Source organism: Orycteropus afer, unplaced genomic scaffold, assembly GCF_000298275.1.
Source record: "Orycteropus afer afer isolate SDZICR_OR568_19922 unplaced genomic scaffold, OryAfe1.0 scaffold00588, whole genome shotgun sequence".
Taxonomy (NCBI): domain Eukaryota; kingdom Metazoa; phylum Chordata; class Mammalia; order Tubulidentata; family Orycteropodidae; genus Orycteropus; species Orycteropus afer.
Window position 1 is genome coordinate 1,055,950 of NW_006922175.1, and position 17,122 is coordinate 1,073,071.

At 34.3% G+C, this 17,122-nt stretch overlaps 1 protein-coding gene across 1 annotated transcript in view; it reads left to right on the forward strand.

Moving 5' to 3' along the window:
- The window catches only part of LOC103210321 (protein eyes shut homolog), a gene marked incomplete at its 3' end in the record, with an annotated part of 1,289,761 nt that overhangs the window by 687,760 nt on the left and 584,879 nt on the right, over positions 1 to 17,122 (forward strand). The window contains 1 exon segment of the mRNA XM_007956242.1: positions 11,260 to 11,381. Coding sequence (XP_007954433.1) covers positions 11,260 to 11,381 — 122 coding nt within the window.

Below are 17,122 nucleotides of genomic sequence, written 5' to 3' on the forward strand. Positions count from 1 at the left end.
AGGCAAAGATTTACACTGAACTCAGAATCTCTTCCCTGAAAAAAAGTGCTTACTGTTGTACTCAAGCAGCAAAAAATGATTTATACTGGTTTTAATTGAGGTATCTTTCAGTATTATACAAACTCTTATAGAGGTGGAAAACAGTGGGGTTATTGTACCCTAAACCTGCCTGCTCCTTACAAAATTGAAAATGTCTTGAAGTTTCTATACTGATATCAAAATGCACAGCCATAAAGATGTGATAAAAGTAGCCTTTTTTCTAGTATTTTGCAATGCAGAAAAATGTACTGTTTCTACCCAATGTATCTTAAAGATAGTCAGTGCCAGTAGGTTCCATTTTGTAAAAAGTGTCGTTTATGTTTACAGTAAAGTTAATAACTTCACAATGAATTTTAAGAGAATCTAAAGAAGTTTCAGGAACATCTTTAATATTGTGAAGTATGCTTGATGAAGAACTACTCTGTTTACACATTACATATCATGTGATCTCTCTGCAAAGGCATCATTTATACCATGCAGACTGATCCATTTTAACTTTGCATGTTTTTGTTGTGGATTGCAGAAGTTGAAGTTTTGGTTTTCAGTTTATTTATCATTATGATAGATAGTAAAAAATAACTTACCATAAAGTCAACTCTGACTCATGTCAATCCCATGTGGATAGAATTTTACTCCATAGAGTTTTCAATGGGTGAGTCTTTGGAAATAAAACACCAGACCTTTCTTCCAAGGCACCTCTGGGTGATCTCAAACCTCCAAACTTGTGTGCAGCAGCCGAGCATCTTAATCTTTTGGATAAATATTTACTCATTTTCAAAATTGCCATATTTCTATATATATTTGTATTTTGCTACCACTTCAAAAATTTTAAACTGGTTTTTTACTTTCAGAAGTTTAACTAAATCATAATGAAGAAAATCCAAATTACTAAAGGAAGACATTTAGCATTTTTTCATTTTTATATACATGTGCATCCACGTACATCTCTTGAAATAGTATTCTCTATGAAGTTTAACTATATCATAAAGAACTCGATACTAAAAGTGATTCATAGACTTGAATGTAACACACTAATTTGATTGATACAGATTTCAATTAGAGGAAAAATTCTTTGGTTAAATGCACATCTCTACTAATACAATTTTATTATGAATCTCAACAGTTGTAATTTTCCAACTTGATGACACCATTGTGAAAGGAAACTAATGAAAATAGGTTTTTAATTTTTCCTACTAAATATGTATGCAAATGCAATGGTTATTACTTTTGTTTTTCAATTTTAAGTCACCAAGAATATAGTTTTTAGCAAAAGAAAACTTCAGGAATAATAATGAACATTATATATATATTTTGAAATATAACTTAGAAATGTAATGTAGATTCTTATCATGAGCAAGCCAACTTCCCTTCTTTACCATGTCTTCAGGAAAGCTTTCAAAACTCCTCAAGCACAGGTCCAAGTCCATTCCCTTTAATGCAGATTATAAGGTCACCAACATACTGATGCATCATTTCAAATTATTGCATTTCATTTGATAGATATTTTTTATATCACATTAATATCTTTGTAATTGAGAAATATTTATGATAATGATATCTTATTCACTATTTTTAAATTTACAATATATATTTATTCTCTTACAGTTCTGGAGGTCAGAAATCTAAAATAAAGTATTGGCATGGCTGCATTCCTTCGGAAAGTTCGGTTTTCTTGCCTTTTTTCAGCTTCTAGAGGCTGCTTGCATTTCTTGGTTCATGAGTTCCTCCTTGTTTCTGTACTTACAGTTTCTGCTATTTGGTTTGACTTTCCTCCTTCTTCTTTTTCTTTTTTTTTATTTTTATTGTGATTTGGGTGAAAGTTTACAAAGCAAATTAATTTTTCACACAGCACTTCATACACATTTTGTTTGATGACATTGATTCCATCTCCACAGTATAACAGCTTTCTTCCCACTTCCTCCTTATATTTACCTCTTTTCTCTGTCCTTTCCTGTGCATTCCTGCCCCCTGATCTATCTCCCTGTGCAAATGCTGCCCTTCTTTTCTCCCATGATTGATCATTTTAAGTATCTATTTTAAGTATTGATCATCATTTTAAGTACTGATCAGCATCAGTATCTACCTGATGTAAATGTTCACCCTATATGCCTGTCTGTTGTTTGGCTGGAAGTCATGGGAGTGTGTTCAATTCCAGACCTGAACGTAACTAGGGGCTATAGTCTTGGGGGTTTCACCAGGCTCTATCAGACCAGTAGCCTTGTCCTTTTTATGGCTTTGTGTTTTATTCTAATTTGTTCTCCCACTCTATCCAGATGTTCTGCACTTTTCTTTTTCAAGTGGTTGACAGTGGTAGCCAGGCACCATCTAGTTCTTCTGGTCTCATGGTCACATAGGGTGAGGATCACGTGGTCTACAAATCCCTTGGACTAGTCATTTCTATGTGTCTTTGGTTTTCTTCATTCTTCTTTGCTCTGGATGATGAGAGACACACTGTTGCATCTAGATGGCCACTTGTAAGCTTTTAAGACCCTAGTTACTACTCACCAAAGTAGGATATAGAACAATGTTTTTGTGTAGTACGTTATGCCAATTGAGCTTGATATCTCTTACGACCATTGTTCCAAGCCCACAGGTCCAACTGTTCACTCCTGAGGGTGGTTTGACTTTCTTTCCTCCTTCTATAAAATTACATTTAGGGTTTACCTGGGTAAAACAGAATAACCTCCCACTCATAAAATCCTTAATTTAATCACATCTAATCTACAAAATCCAATTTGCCACAGAAAATAATATTTATAGGTCCCTATATATAATATGTATAGTAATATTTATAGGTCCCAGGAATTAGGACCTGGATCACTTTTGGAGGACATTATTCATCATACCCCAGTTTATCTCTGGCCTCCAAAGATTCACATCCATCCAACATGCAGAATTTAGTCACCCTATTCCAAAGTCACCAAAAGTCTCAACACAATGCAGCATTAACTCATGTCCTAAATTTTATTTAAATATCATCAGCTCAAAAGTCTCAAGTACCATCATCTAAACCAGGCATGGATGAGACTCCCTATGTCAAGATCCCTTTACTTAATAATGTCTGAAAAGTCCCAATTGCCAAATAAGGTAATACTCATAGAACCTGGATATTAGGACCTGGATATCTTTGGGGAGGCCATTATTCAGCCTCCCAATTAATAGCTGTAGAGTCAACTCCAATTCATGACAACCCCTTGTAAGTCAGAGTAGAACTGTGCTCCATAGGCTGATTTTATTATTATTATTATTATTATTATTACAATAGTCTTTCTTATGAGGCACCTCTAGGTGTGTGGGTATGAACCTCCAAATTTTGGTTAACAGTCAGTCTCCTCAACTATTTGTACCATTCAAGAACTCCATTCATCCTACTACATCCTTCTCTGTTGTTGTTGTTGCTATGTGCCGTCAAGCTGTCTCTGTCTCATAGCGACCGCTCCTTGGGTTTCCCAGGCAGTATCACTACAGAAGTAGATTGCCCAACCTTCCTTCCGAGAAGTGGCTGGTGGGTTTGAAGTGCCATCCCTCTGGTTAACAGTCAAATGCCTTAGGCACTATGCTACCAGAGCTCCTACACTCCTTAAAATCAGTGGTATCTTACAAGCAATGAAATCTAGCCATGCACCTATTTCCTTCCTACATGCTGTGTCCATTCATATTGATTTGTTGTGAGTTCCCACCATTTTCTCACCTTCTGGCCTTTATCTCTATATAGAATTCACTCCCTATATGGTAATTTTATATGGTGATATTTTTTAGTACCCACATTCAAGAAGTATCATTTTCTTGGAAGAACCAAAATCAACACCTTAGCCCAACATCTGAAAAATTAGAAAAATAATAGCAAAAACAGCTTACAGTTACCAGAAAAAAAATGAAATAATAAAGAGTCAAACAGAAATAAGTGAAACAGGAAAAATAACAAAAAGAATCAACAAGATTAATTAAAAGTAGAAACAAATAATATCACCTTCTTTAGCCTTTATCATAGCACTTAAGATGTATTAGTCACCGTTTACATGTGGCTGTATTAGATTTCTATGATGTGTAACAATTTATCACAAACATTAGTGGTTTAAAACAACTCACATTTACTTTATCACAATGTCTATAAGTCAGAAATATGCATACAACTTTTCTGAGTTCTGTGCTCAGAGATTTACAAGGCTGAAATCAAAGTATCCATCATCAATGCAATTATATCTAAAGCCAAGATTCTTCTTCCAAGCTCACTGGTTCCTTGAAGAATTTAGTTTCTTGCAATTTTAGGAGTGTGGTTCTTAATCCTTGCCAGCTGTCTACCCTTAATGTTTTCAGCTCCTAGAAGTGACTGCTATTCCACACTACATGCCCCTTTCCACAACAAAGCTTTCATAGTGCTCCTTTCAGCACCAGAGAATCCCTCCGACTTTTTAAAGATCTCATCTCATTTGGTGTGATGTATAGAGGATAATCTCCCTTTTGTTTTTCTCAAAGCTATCTGAATATGGTAATTAATTATATACTCAAATAATGGAATATAATTATCACAAAGTGATAGTCTATCATGTTTATATGATCCACTGACACTCAAGAGGAGGGAACCCTTAAAGATGAGAATCTTGGGGTCTGTCTTAGATTCTGCCTACTACAATGACTCCTTAGCATGAAACACTTACAATATTTACCCCTTATTACATTTCATTAATTTAATTGCTCATTTGGGCTCCTCATTGTTTATATCCTCAGCATCTAGCATGGTGCTTTCCACAGAACAGACTTACTAGGTATTCCTATAATAATGAATGTTCAAATCATCATGTTACTTTTGATACAGTGAATTAATATATGTCCTGCAAAAGAGAGTATCATATTAGTATTTTCTTAAATTTTAGTATGAACTAACTCAAAATATATTTTAATTATTGTTCAACTACCTAATGGGTTATATGCATAAAATTATTTACCAAAGACATAGCTAAATTATCTTCTTACTAGTAAAGAACCTATTCTCACTATTAAATATTTAAAAGTGAATAACTAGGAAAAAAAAAAAAGTATGTATAAGAACTTTTCATTATGAACAAATTATTTTTTGTGTTTATGTGATGTATGTTTATTCAGTACATTTGCCCTTTTTTCACAAAGGAAAATATTTTCATTATGATAAAATACTATCCAGCAACATAACTTTTTCAAATGTTGCAATCACAAAAAGTCTTGAAGACAAAGAAGAGGTCTGGTTTTTATTTGAATTTTCCACACTACTTAATATAACTTTTGTACAAAATAATCACTGAATATATATATATATATATTTTAATTGAAGCAATCTTTATTTCTATGCCTGTGGCAAGTAGTTTTGTATTTTTGTTGTTGTTATTATACCTGGAAACTGAAGGCCTGTTTTTTTTTTTACTCATCTGGGTATACTTTTTATTACTTCTTTTATGGAGATTATATTATTTTTGATCATTAATTGTGTTGTTGTATTCAGCAGTTTTTAAATGAGTCTTCTTACTTTTTATGTGTTCAGAGTTGGAAGACTAGTAGAGATCCTGAGAATTTAGAACTTTTCAAACTGCCACTGTACTTCTCAAATTATAAAACTCCATCTCTAATCCCAATTTGTTTTATTTATCCCTTCATTCTCCATCATGGTAATTACTAAGGCAACCTAAGCCTTGAAGGATTTAATAGTTACTGTACTTTCTATTTTCTATAATGTTCAGCAGGCAATTTTAGAATGTGTGTGTGTATATGTATGTATACATGTGCATATACACACACACACACACACACACACACAGAGGACACATTTTTGTTAAAGAATGCATTTATTTTAAAACATTCCAAATAGCTAATATCCACAAATTTTCTCTATGCCTGAAAAACTGACACCTGAATAATGATTTTGCTTTGATAAACAATTTGGTTTTATTTACATCCTTTTTTTTTTATAAGATTGACATTTCCTAGGATCTAGCCAGTCTTCTATTTCTTATCTTTAAATATTGGAGCACATTTTTCCCAGTGTTAACCACCTTATCTAGTTATATTTTCTGTGTAAAACTAAAACATTTTTTCATTCCTGAAGTGTTACTATTAAGATGAAAGGTTTATTAAAATTTTATTTTTCACTGTTTAATTGTTTTCAGAATAGTGATAAATTCATCATGTAAAGCTTGTAGTGATAGAAACCTCCAAGATATCAGGTAGAAAACACAAGGAATACCAAATCTTTAATAACACACCTTCTTAATTATAATGTCTTCAGAGAACATTGTTAAACCAGAGGTGGGAAGTATGAAAAAACAAAATGATATTTTTTAAAAAATGTTGTCACTTAACATTGTTGCCTGCTGGTACTCAGTTACATGAAGCATAGAAATCATAAATAACATTTTCTTCTTAAATTGTTATATGGAAAATAAGACTCATAACAGTACTATTGCAGAGAATTGTGGGTCACTGTCTACAGAATACATGGAAGTCTGCCGAAATAATGACAGAAGTTTCAGGTATTGGTTCATTAAATAAGTATTAACGATTTGATATTTTGTTTGTTTGTTTGTTTTCCAGGTCCTAACTGTGAATTTGGACCTTGTGAGGTTAGCGATCCTTGTGAGAATGGAGCTGTATGTAGAGAGGAAATGGATTTGGAAATCTTTCCCCATGGGTTCCAGTGTCAATGTGGAAAAGGCTTCACAGGCCTTCGCTGCGAGATTAATGTCAATGAATGCAGTTCCAGTCCTTGCCTACATGGATATTGTTATGACAGTGAGTTAATGTGCCTCTTGCAATTATCAACAGAGCAGTGCAAATGTAGACTCTGACATAGTTATAGAGTAATGAGACTACAACTTTGTTTATCTATTTAATGCATGTCTGTATTTGTTTATGACATTTAGCCTTTGAATGTTAAAGCCAAGGCTAATAATGTCTTCACAAAAACACCTCCACAACTTGATTCATTATATTTTTGTGAGTGACAATTGCAGCAAATGAGAAAATTTACTGAGATGTGACTTCTGTGTTCTAATGTCAGAATTACTGTTTTTATTCCCTTTCTTTAAATGATAAAATTGCTGAAATGCTCATATGTAGGTATGAAAAAACACTGTTTAAAGTCATATTTGAAATATTTATTATTTTAGCACCTGTATTTGAAAAGTATTTATAGTTGTTTAGACTACTGAATCTGTATAAAAATACATTTTAAGATACAGGTAATGTATATGCAATAATGGTTCTAAGTTTTATTTTCTTTTGCTATTTTCATTTTCTAAATTTAATACAAAAATACTCACTCTGTACTTTAATTTTAGTGACTTGTGGATGGGTTACTTAGTTATATTACAGTCCTGATGGTAATTTTAGTGCCCCAGAGCCCAACCTTAGAAGGGCTATTAATTTAATCATTTTAGTGGTTATTGTTAATTGTTGTCATGTTTACAACAAAATAAGCAATTGGGGAAGATATCTGTTGTTTACCAGGAAACATATACAATATAATTTGATGGTGTTAGAAGTGCTTTTATCCCCAATTACTAGTACATACAACTGTGAAACATGAACATTTATTCATACCAGAATGTATATTCTTAAAGGAATAAATGTATGGAAAAAAGAAGGTGAGAAAGAGGCAGGAAGAAAAGAGGGAAAAGTCAAAGGAAAGTAAGGTGAAAAGAGGAAGAACAAAGAGAGATTTAATGTTGGAAAAAAAAAAAATCCTGTGAAAGAATCTGCCTAAATTGGATAACTTTTCTTGGGACATAGGAAAAACAGGTCTTGCTATTACCCTGGGACATAGAAGTAGCTAAGAGGAATGGAGAAGAGGAAAAAAAAAGAAAGAATGGTGTTGAATAAAACTGTCCAGCTTTAAATTTTACCTTACATTATCTCCTTCAAAATATATTTCTACACAATCACCAAGAAATGAACAAATAGTTAAAATAATATTATGCCTGGAAAAATATCTCAATATAAAATCATTCTATTATCATTTTATTTTGAAATATCATTTAACTGAAATTATGAATTCTTCCCTTAAAACAAATGCTCTACAAATGCATGTCCGTAAAGAACCAGATTTCTGTAAGGGTAAACTAGCCCAGGTAAAACAACAAAGTGGCAGGGCCTCTAGCAAACTGCAGAGTACATGCTCTAGTTGAAGATACTCAAATTATTATTATTTTTTTCTCACACTGTTCTCATGAAACAAAACAGGTCTTAATGTGTTGTTGTTGTTGTTAAGTGCCATTGAGTCAGTTCTGTTTTGTTCTAATGTTCTGTTTTATCCTGTGCCATGCTCACAGCAGCAGGTATGTTACAGTCCATTGTTGCAGCCACTGTGTCAGTTCATCTCACTGAAGGTCATCCTCTTTTTTGCTGACCTTCTGTTTACCTAGTATGATGTCCTTCTCCAGAGATCAGTCTCTCCTGAAAACTTGTCCACAGAAGTTGTACTTCCTCTAATAAAATCTAATGGCACAATATTCTTAATACTTTTTCCAAAATAAAATAGTTGAGGAAGCTAATTCCTGAAGTCAAGTTAATAGTATTTGTTATGTGACTGTTGTTGTTGTTGTTGTAATGTGCCATCAAGTCATCTCTGACTCATAGCGACCCCTCCTTGGGTTTCCGAGGCAGTATCTCTACGGAAGTAGATTGCCCAACCTTCCTTCCGAGGAGTGGCTGGTGGATTTGAACAGCCGACCTTCTGGTTAGCAGTCAAGTGCCTTAGGCACTATACCACCAGAGCTCCCATTACATGACTAAATAGGAAAAAAATATTAACATGTGTATAAACTTATACAATCCTAAACAATATTATGTCATTACTCACCACATTGGTGACACATTAAAATATTCGCATCCATAATTTCACCACAGAGCCTTTATCACATCCAAAAACTGATTCAGTATAACAAGTATGTGCTGTTTAGTAGATATTTAAATATAAAACGAATAATGCATCCAGAATAATAGAAGGCTTATCGGAAAATGTCATTTTAAAATAGTGATATGAAGACAAAGAGTATAGTGCTTACGGTTTCTGGTTAAAAATTATATATATATGCTTAAAATGTATTTTCTGATAAAATGGTTATAAATTATTGCATAGCCCAGTTAATGAATTAGAGATGGGGGGACCCCCAATTTCTGTTTATGTTTTTATGTTTTTGTATTATATATTTAAATCTTTCATTTTGTCTTTTTGACCTGTGGTATCCAATTCAATTCCCAAAATTCTCCATTGACATGAAGTTCATTTGTTAATCAGTCTAGAATAGTGAACATTCAGAGCGCATTTCTTGACTAGAAAAAAGCATGCTTTGCTTTTTAACACCAATATGTCTTTCAGATGCTTTGTTACATCAAAATTATTCTTCCTTGTTTTTTATCTTTAAAAATAATATCATTTATCTGTATAGAGAATGCCTAAATCTGCAGTGAAGATTAATTTGATTATAGTCATTTGTGATTTGCCAATTTGCCTTAGTTCAAACTAATTATTATCATAAACATATTTTTTAAAATATAATGATTGATGGTACCACACAATGACTTAATTACATATTGTATGACAATGATTTTAATTTGTTAACAGCCATAATGCCATGTACAATGTATAAAGAAGCACCAGTTGACAACATTTTATCTCATTAATTTATTTACATGTAAATTATACTTGTATATTTATTAACCATTTGTATTCAATAAGAAGGAGCTCTGGTAGTGTAGTACCTAAGGCATTTGACTGCTAAGGAGAAGGCTGGCAGTTCAAACCCACCAGCCACTCAATAGGAGAGGTTTAAAATTAGGATGCTAGATGAAAAAGGTAAATAAAATGTTTGCTCAGGAGCTTCCAATTACTGAGTTTCTCTCTTGTCTCTGATGGCTGTCATCTACCTTGTTCTCCTTAGAGGTCTCAGTTACAAGTGTTGCATAGGAGCAGGACTGCAGGAATCCAGAAGCTAGCTAAATATCTCACAGTACATTGAAAAAGTTATTGCCTGTGTTAGACTTGGTTCTCTAGAGAAACAAAACCAGTAAAGCTGATATAGAGAGAGAAGGAGAAATTTATCTTAGGAAAATGGCTCACACACTTGGAGAAGCTGGCATGTCCAAAGTTCTTGGATCAAATGTCAAACTGGAGGCTTTTCCCGACTCACACAGCTGCAGGAGCTGAGGAACTCAAGGTTGGCAGGCAGTGTACTGCCTGATGCGTCCAGTGAATGACGAATCCAAGATCTCCAGACCAAATGGTGGATTGTTCGCTCATGGACAGTTGTAGACAGCACAACAGAATCCCGATCGACAGAAGAGTGTCTCTTTTCCCAGGATGTCCATAAATATACTGGAGGCAGGCCACTCCCCTCAGGAAACCACCTTTCAGTGGATTGGCTGCTCAGAACATATACATCTGATCCCATCATGGGAATAACCACATCACAACTGCTTAAACTACACAGGATTGTGGTCCACCCAAGTTGACACACAGCTCCAAGTATCACATTGCCACATAGGACCTAAAGCATTTAATGAGGGTAACAGCAGATACCAGGAGCTCTGGTGACATAGTGCCTAAGGTATTTGCTGGCTAACCAGAAGATGGGTGGTTTGAACCCACCAGCCACTCTCTGGAAGGAAGACTAGACAATGTACTTCTGTAAAGATTTACCACCTTGAAAACCCAAAGAGGGTCACTGTGAGTCAGAATAAACTCAATGGGAGTGAGTTTGGTTTGGTTTATAATACCAGACACATGTGCAGAGGCAGAGTGGGGATGTATATTGCATGGTAAATCTTAAGGATAATGAAGAACCCAAGAGAACATAAATCCATGCCTGCTCCAACTACAGTTCTTGCTCTTACCATATACTTGAAATACTTTAAAGACATCCTTCTTTCTTTTCATCATTAGTGATAAAATAGAAGACAAATTCTGATCATTATTTTAAAGGATTATGATGAAATATGAAACCTCTTTTTTAACTAATTTTTAAGTATTTCAATATCACCTTTCAGATTGCTATGTATGTTAATGTAACTTGCCACACATAAATTTTACAAACATTTATCTTCTTGTGTTTTAAACTTAAAATAATATAGGGAATGTTAATTGAGAAGAAAAGTAATTTATTTATGGTATGTAATGTTTGCTGCAAAAAATAAAAGAAAAACTTTATTATGGTTCACAGGAATTTTAAGTTTTCTCTTTTTTATCATTTTCAGTGATTAATGGCTTCTCCTGCTTATGCAACCCAGGCTATGCTGGATTGAGATGTGAACAGGATATTGATGATTGTATCCTTAATGTTTGTGAGCACAATTCTACCTGCAAAGATCTGCACCTTGTAAGTATTCAATAACAATCTAGTTAACTTTTATCTATGTGATTTATTAGTGTCTGTATATCCGTCAAGTAATACATATACTTCTTAAAGTGAGAAAACAAATTCAAGCAATTTTTTTTTAATTTAATAGTACCAAAATATTATATTCACTATTATCTATATTGTAATATAAATATTATAAGTTATTTTATCTATGAATTCACAATTCTTGGCATTATTGAACTATTGTAAAATACTATAAATTATTCTAAAAAGTGTTATTAATCTTATATACACTTACTTTTAACTAACTCTTGATACTGTTTTTACACATATTCATCATCATTTATAGTGTTAAATTTTATGTTAGTGGCTGTCTTGTGTACATTTCTATGATTTCCTTTATTCATGTGTGTTGGTGCTGTCCCTTTAGTACATATCCATTTGTCATTGCTTTTGTCACAACCATGTGCCATTCTGCTTTAAACGGACTGTGACACATTTGGCAAATTGATGGGATCCCCTCAGGCTCCTAATTTTTCAGAAAACCTGACATAAAAAATATGTACTCAAGGTGGATTCACTGACTGGCTTCCAAAAATAAATGACATACCATATCGGTTAATGTTACGATACTAGTATAGGCTTATAGTTTATTCTTCAACAACAGAACTAATTTGCTCAATACAGTAATACACTTTTTGATGTAAGAAAACAAAAGCTTTGAAAAACAAACCTATTTTCACGGACTTATTTTGACTATTTTTGTCTTGACTTTTTTTTTTAATGAAAAGATAATTTGTGGCAAATTGTTTCTTGTTCACCATTTAAGCAAGAAGGCCAACACTTAAATTAACAATTATGACAAATGTATAAATATTCATGACCAGAAAGAGTCCTCAGGGCATCCAGCCACCATTGAAGTATGTATAATGGTCCTGATAAGAAGCTCTGGTTACGCAGTGGTTAAAGCAACTTAGTGGCTAACTGAAAGATAGGCAATCTGAACCCACCAGTTTTTTTTTTTGTTGTTGTTGTTGTTTGTTTGTTTGCTTATGGCAGAAAGATATAACAGTCAGTTTTAGTAAAAAGTTATAGCCTTGGAAGGCTTATGGAGCAGTTCTATTCTATCCTCTAGGGTCTGTATAAGTTGGAATCAATTTACCATCTGTGTTTACTTCCCTTTTTTGGAGGGGGGGAGCGGGCTTTCAAGATCTTGTTGCTGGAGTCCAATACCCATATCAAACCAGGATCTTTGTCTAAATCAGTCATGTTAATCCTTTTCCTCTTGGAAATTCTTTGAAGCATGGTCATGTGTCCCTGTGCAGATCTCTGAGACAACAGTGGAGTTCTTTCTGTGCCTTCTCATGAGATTTAAGGAAGATGTAGGTGTATCTTCTTCTAGACATTTGACATTTGGATTTTATATTAGCTGTTGTCATTTTTAGATACCAAGCAGTCTCTAAATACCAAGTATTAGATACCAAGGAGTGAGGAAGGATGAGGTAGGTGCAGCCCCAATGATCAAGTGACTCAAAGGCAGCATAGATGAAAAACAGAAGAATATTGGTTCTCAAATTGTTGACTTGTTGAACTTCTGACTGTGGCCTGTCCAACCTCTGACCTAATTATGTGAGATCACTTATGGACTATTGCTTAATATGGCTTATCTGAGTTCATTTTACTCACAGGAAAATCTAATATCTATCATACATTAGCCTGTGTTTTCAGCTGCAACTTCAAATATAACATGAGTGCACTGTAGTAAAATGAACTTCATACCTATATTCACAGGATTCTACTTCCAGACTTACTTTGTCACAATTTATCAGTGTAACATAAACCCAGTCATTGGAAAACTCTGGGATTCCTTCTTTAAGGATTATATCACTCCCAATACTAGAACTTCCGAGTCTAGTTTTTTCTTATATATCCATTTTATAAATTGCCAGTAAGAAATTATTCATACTAACTTAGTTTAAAACCTTTACTCCTATTTCCAGAAATTGGTATAGTAAGGATAGTGTAACAAAGCAGAAAGCCACAGGTTAAAATAAAATTCTGAAAAGATCACCTAACTAGATTTTCATATGTTATAGTTGGTTTAAATATATTTTACTCTAAAAGTATATTATTAAAAGTATCTAACTTCTAATCATAATTCATATATCAGTTTCAAGAAGAATAGAAATAATATATCGATGATATCTGTCTAAGAAAATATGTAATAGAGACAACAGAGTCTGAAAAACCTTGAAGAATGTTAAAAACTTTTTATGACTTTTAATTATTATGTTAAATACTTCATTTTTGCATATGAATACTTATTGTGAAATTGTACAAACAATACATCCTACAATAATAGATAGAATCAAGGAAACAGTCATTGCAAAGATGCTAAATTAGATGAAAGAATTGTGAATCATAATTCTAAAATAAAGTCAATTTAAAATAAAACTAGTTGTCATCAAGTTGATTATGATTGACAGTGAATGTCATGTTTGTCAGTAAAACTGTGCTCCTTAGCGTAGTCTTTCTTTTCTTTTTTTTTTTTTAATTTTATTGTGCTTTAGATTAAAGTTTACATATCAAATTAATTTTGGATTCAGTACTTTATACGCAAATGGTTCCATGACATGGGTTCAGTCCTTGCAATGTGTCCATACTCTTCCCATTTTTAACCTAGGTTCCATGTTTCCATTCATCTGGCTACCCTGCCCCTCCCTACCTTCTCATAATTGCTTTTTCTAAAGAGTGCATTCCTCCCCGGTGTCATTGTTTATCTCATTGTTGTTGTTATTGTTGTATGCCGTTGAGTCAGACCTGACCCACAGCGATCCCTCCTTGGGTTTCCGAGGTAGTATCACTATGGAAGTAGATTGCCCCATCTTCCTTCTGAAGAGTGGCTGGTGGGTTTGAACTGCCAGCCTTCTGGTTAGCAGTCAAATGCCTTAGGCACTACGCTACTAGAGCTCCCAAAATGCAATTGAAGGGGCATTGTTGTTATGTGCCATCCAGTCAGACCCAACTCCTAGTGACCCCTCCTTGGGTTTCCAAGGTGGTATCACTGTGGAAGTAGATTGCCCAACCTTCCTTCCATTATTTAGCTGAAAGTTTGTCTCTGGAAGTGGCTTCAATTCCAAGTGAGAAACTTGTCTTAAGGCAATAGTCTCAGAGGTTCCTCCACTATCTGTTTATTTAGTAAATCTAGTCTTTTTTATTTATGAATTTGAATTTTGTTCTGCATTTTTCACCTACTCTAACCAGGTACTTCTATTGTGTACCTGATCAGAACAGTTGGTAGCAGTACACAGGCATCATCTAGTTGTGGAGTCATATTAAAGCAGGTTGCTTTCCATGTGGGCCATTAGACCTTTAAATAATTGCTTCCTTCAGTGTTCGGTTTTCTTCATTCTCCTTTGCTTCAGACGAGAAGAGACCAATAGTTGTATCTTAGTTTATAGGCTGTTCAAAGGATGACTTTTCCAAAGTAGATTGTCAGGCCTTTCTTCTGAGATGCCTCTAAGTGGACATGAACCTCCACCTTGTGGTTAACAATGAAGGGACTCTAGCTTGAAATGTTGTTGTCAGGTGCTATGGAGTCATCTCCAACCCATACTGACCCTATATAGGGCAAAACACTGTCCAGTCTCGTACCAGTCTCAAAATACTTGCTATCCCTGAGCCTCTCATTGCAGCCACTGTATCAATCCATCTCCTTGAGGGCATTCCTCTTTTTTGCTGGCCCTTTACTTTACCAAGCATGATATCCTTCTCCAGGGCATGGTCCCTTCTGACAACATGACCACAGTAGGTGAGATGAAGTCTGGCCATTCTCCACTTCCAAGGACCATTCTAGCTGCACTTCCTCTAGGACGGAATTGTTTGTTTGTTCTTTTGACAGTCCATGGGACTTTCAGTATTCTTCCCAATACCACAACACAAAAGTGTCAACTTTTTTTGGTCTTCCTAATTCATTGTCCAGTTTTTACATGTATATGAGGCTATTAAAGATACTATGGCTTGGGTTAGGCATACCATAGTCTTCAGAGAGACATCTTTGCTCTTCAACACTTTAAAGAGGTCTTTTGCAATACAAAAGACCAGTGCAATACAAAGTCTGATTTCTTGACTGCTGTTTCCATGGGTGTTAATTGTGGAAACAAATAATATGAAATCTTTGACAAGTTCAATCTTTTCTCCATTTATCATGATGCTGCTTATTGGCCCACTTGTGAGGATTTTCTCTTTCTTTATGTTGAGGTTTCATCCATATGGCAGACTGTAGTCTTTAATCTTCATCAGTAAGTGCTTCAAGTCATCTTCATTTTCAGCAAGTATATCACAGGTTGTCAATGAGTCCTTCTCCATTTCTGATGCCCTGTTGTTCTTCATATGATCTGGCTGTCTCAGATTATTTGCTCTACCTACACGTTGAATGAGTATGGTGAAAGGATACAACCTCGACACACTCCCTTCCTGATTTTCAACCCCTTGTTCTGTTCAAACAATAGCCTTCTTGTCTATGTACAGGTTCTTCATGAATACACTTAAGTCTTCTGGAATTCTCCATCTTCTCAATGTAACATAAATAATTGAAATAAACAAAGTCCTATTTGATGTTCATATTTGCTTTTTGTCACCAATTCCTTGGTAAATGACAAAGCATGAAATGTTTTAGGCTTTAAACCTGAGGAGAAAATTAAAAAAAAAAAAAATGCATTGGGATTAATCTGCAAAATAATAGATAATCCTGAAAAACAGAAAGATGGCTTTATGCAATCTATAAGGCACTGGCATTTGGCTACAAGAAAGAGAGCACCCTGCTTATTATATGGATCAAAATTTCCAGATAAACTCAGGGATTGTCTCTGACAAGGCTCCCTGTTTTTTTGAATTTGGAATCGATACAGATTTAAATTTACACCTTCAAATTTAATGTATATATTCTTATGATTATGTTGCAGCACAATAATGCTAAATTTGGTATGTTGTTGTTGTTGCTATTTGCCATCGAGTCGGCCCGACTCCTAGCGACCCCTCCTTGGGTTTCCGAGGCAGTAGTCACTATGGAAGTAGGATTGCCCAAAGAGGCATAAAATCAGGAGACCGAAAACAGGATGAGAAATAATTTGTAACAAGGAGATTTCTTCTTTTTTTTTCCTTCCTAAAGTAAATCTAGGACAATAGTGGGAGGACAAAGGAAATTTCCAAAGCTTAACATATGAGAAAAATATTAACATTAAGAAAGGGAGAAAAAAAACAAAGATTTTTTTTTTTTTTTTTTCCCCTCTTGTAGCTTTCTTGGAAGCTCTGGTGGGGTAGTGCCTAAGGCATTTGATTGCTAACCAGAAGGCTGGCGGTTGAAACCCCCCAGCCACTCCTCAGAAGGACATTTGGGCAATCTACTTCTGTAGTGATACTGCCTCAGAAACCCAAGGCGGAGTTGCAATGAGTTGGATCCAACTCTAGGGCAGTTAGTTTGGTTTAGTTTTGGTAGCTTTCTTATGTATATTTGAGAAAACTATTTCTTTGTGATTATTTAAATTTGTATAGGCAAAGTATTCTAGTATTTTCCTCTGTATCTTACATGAATAACAAATGCTTAATCAGATAGATGCAGGAGAAACAAAAATCTATATTAAAAAATAAAAGAGTGCAAGAAAGCTAACATATGGTGAGAATTTTTTTTTTTTTTAAATATACAACTGTGTGTTTGTGTGTGGTGTGTGTGTATATATATATTTTATATATGATGTATT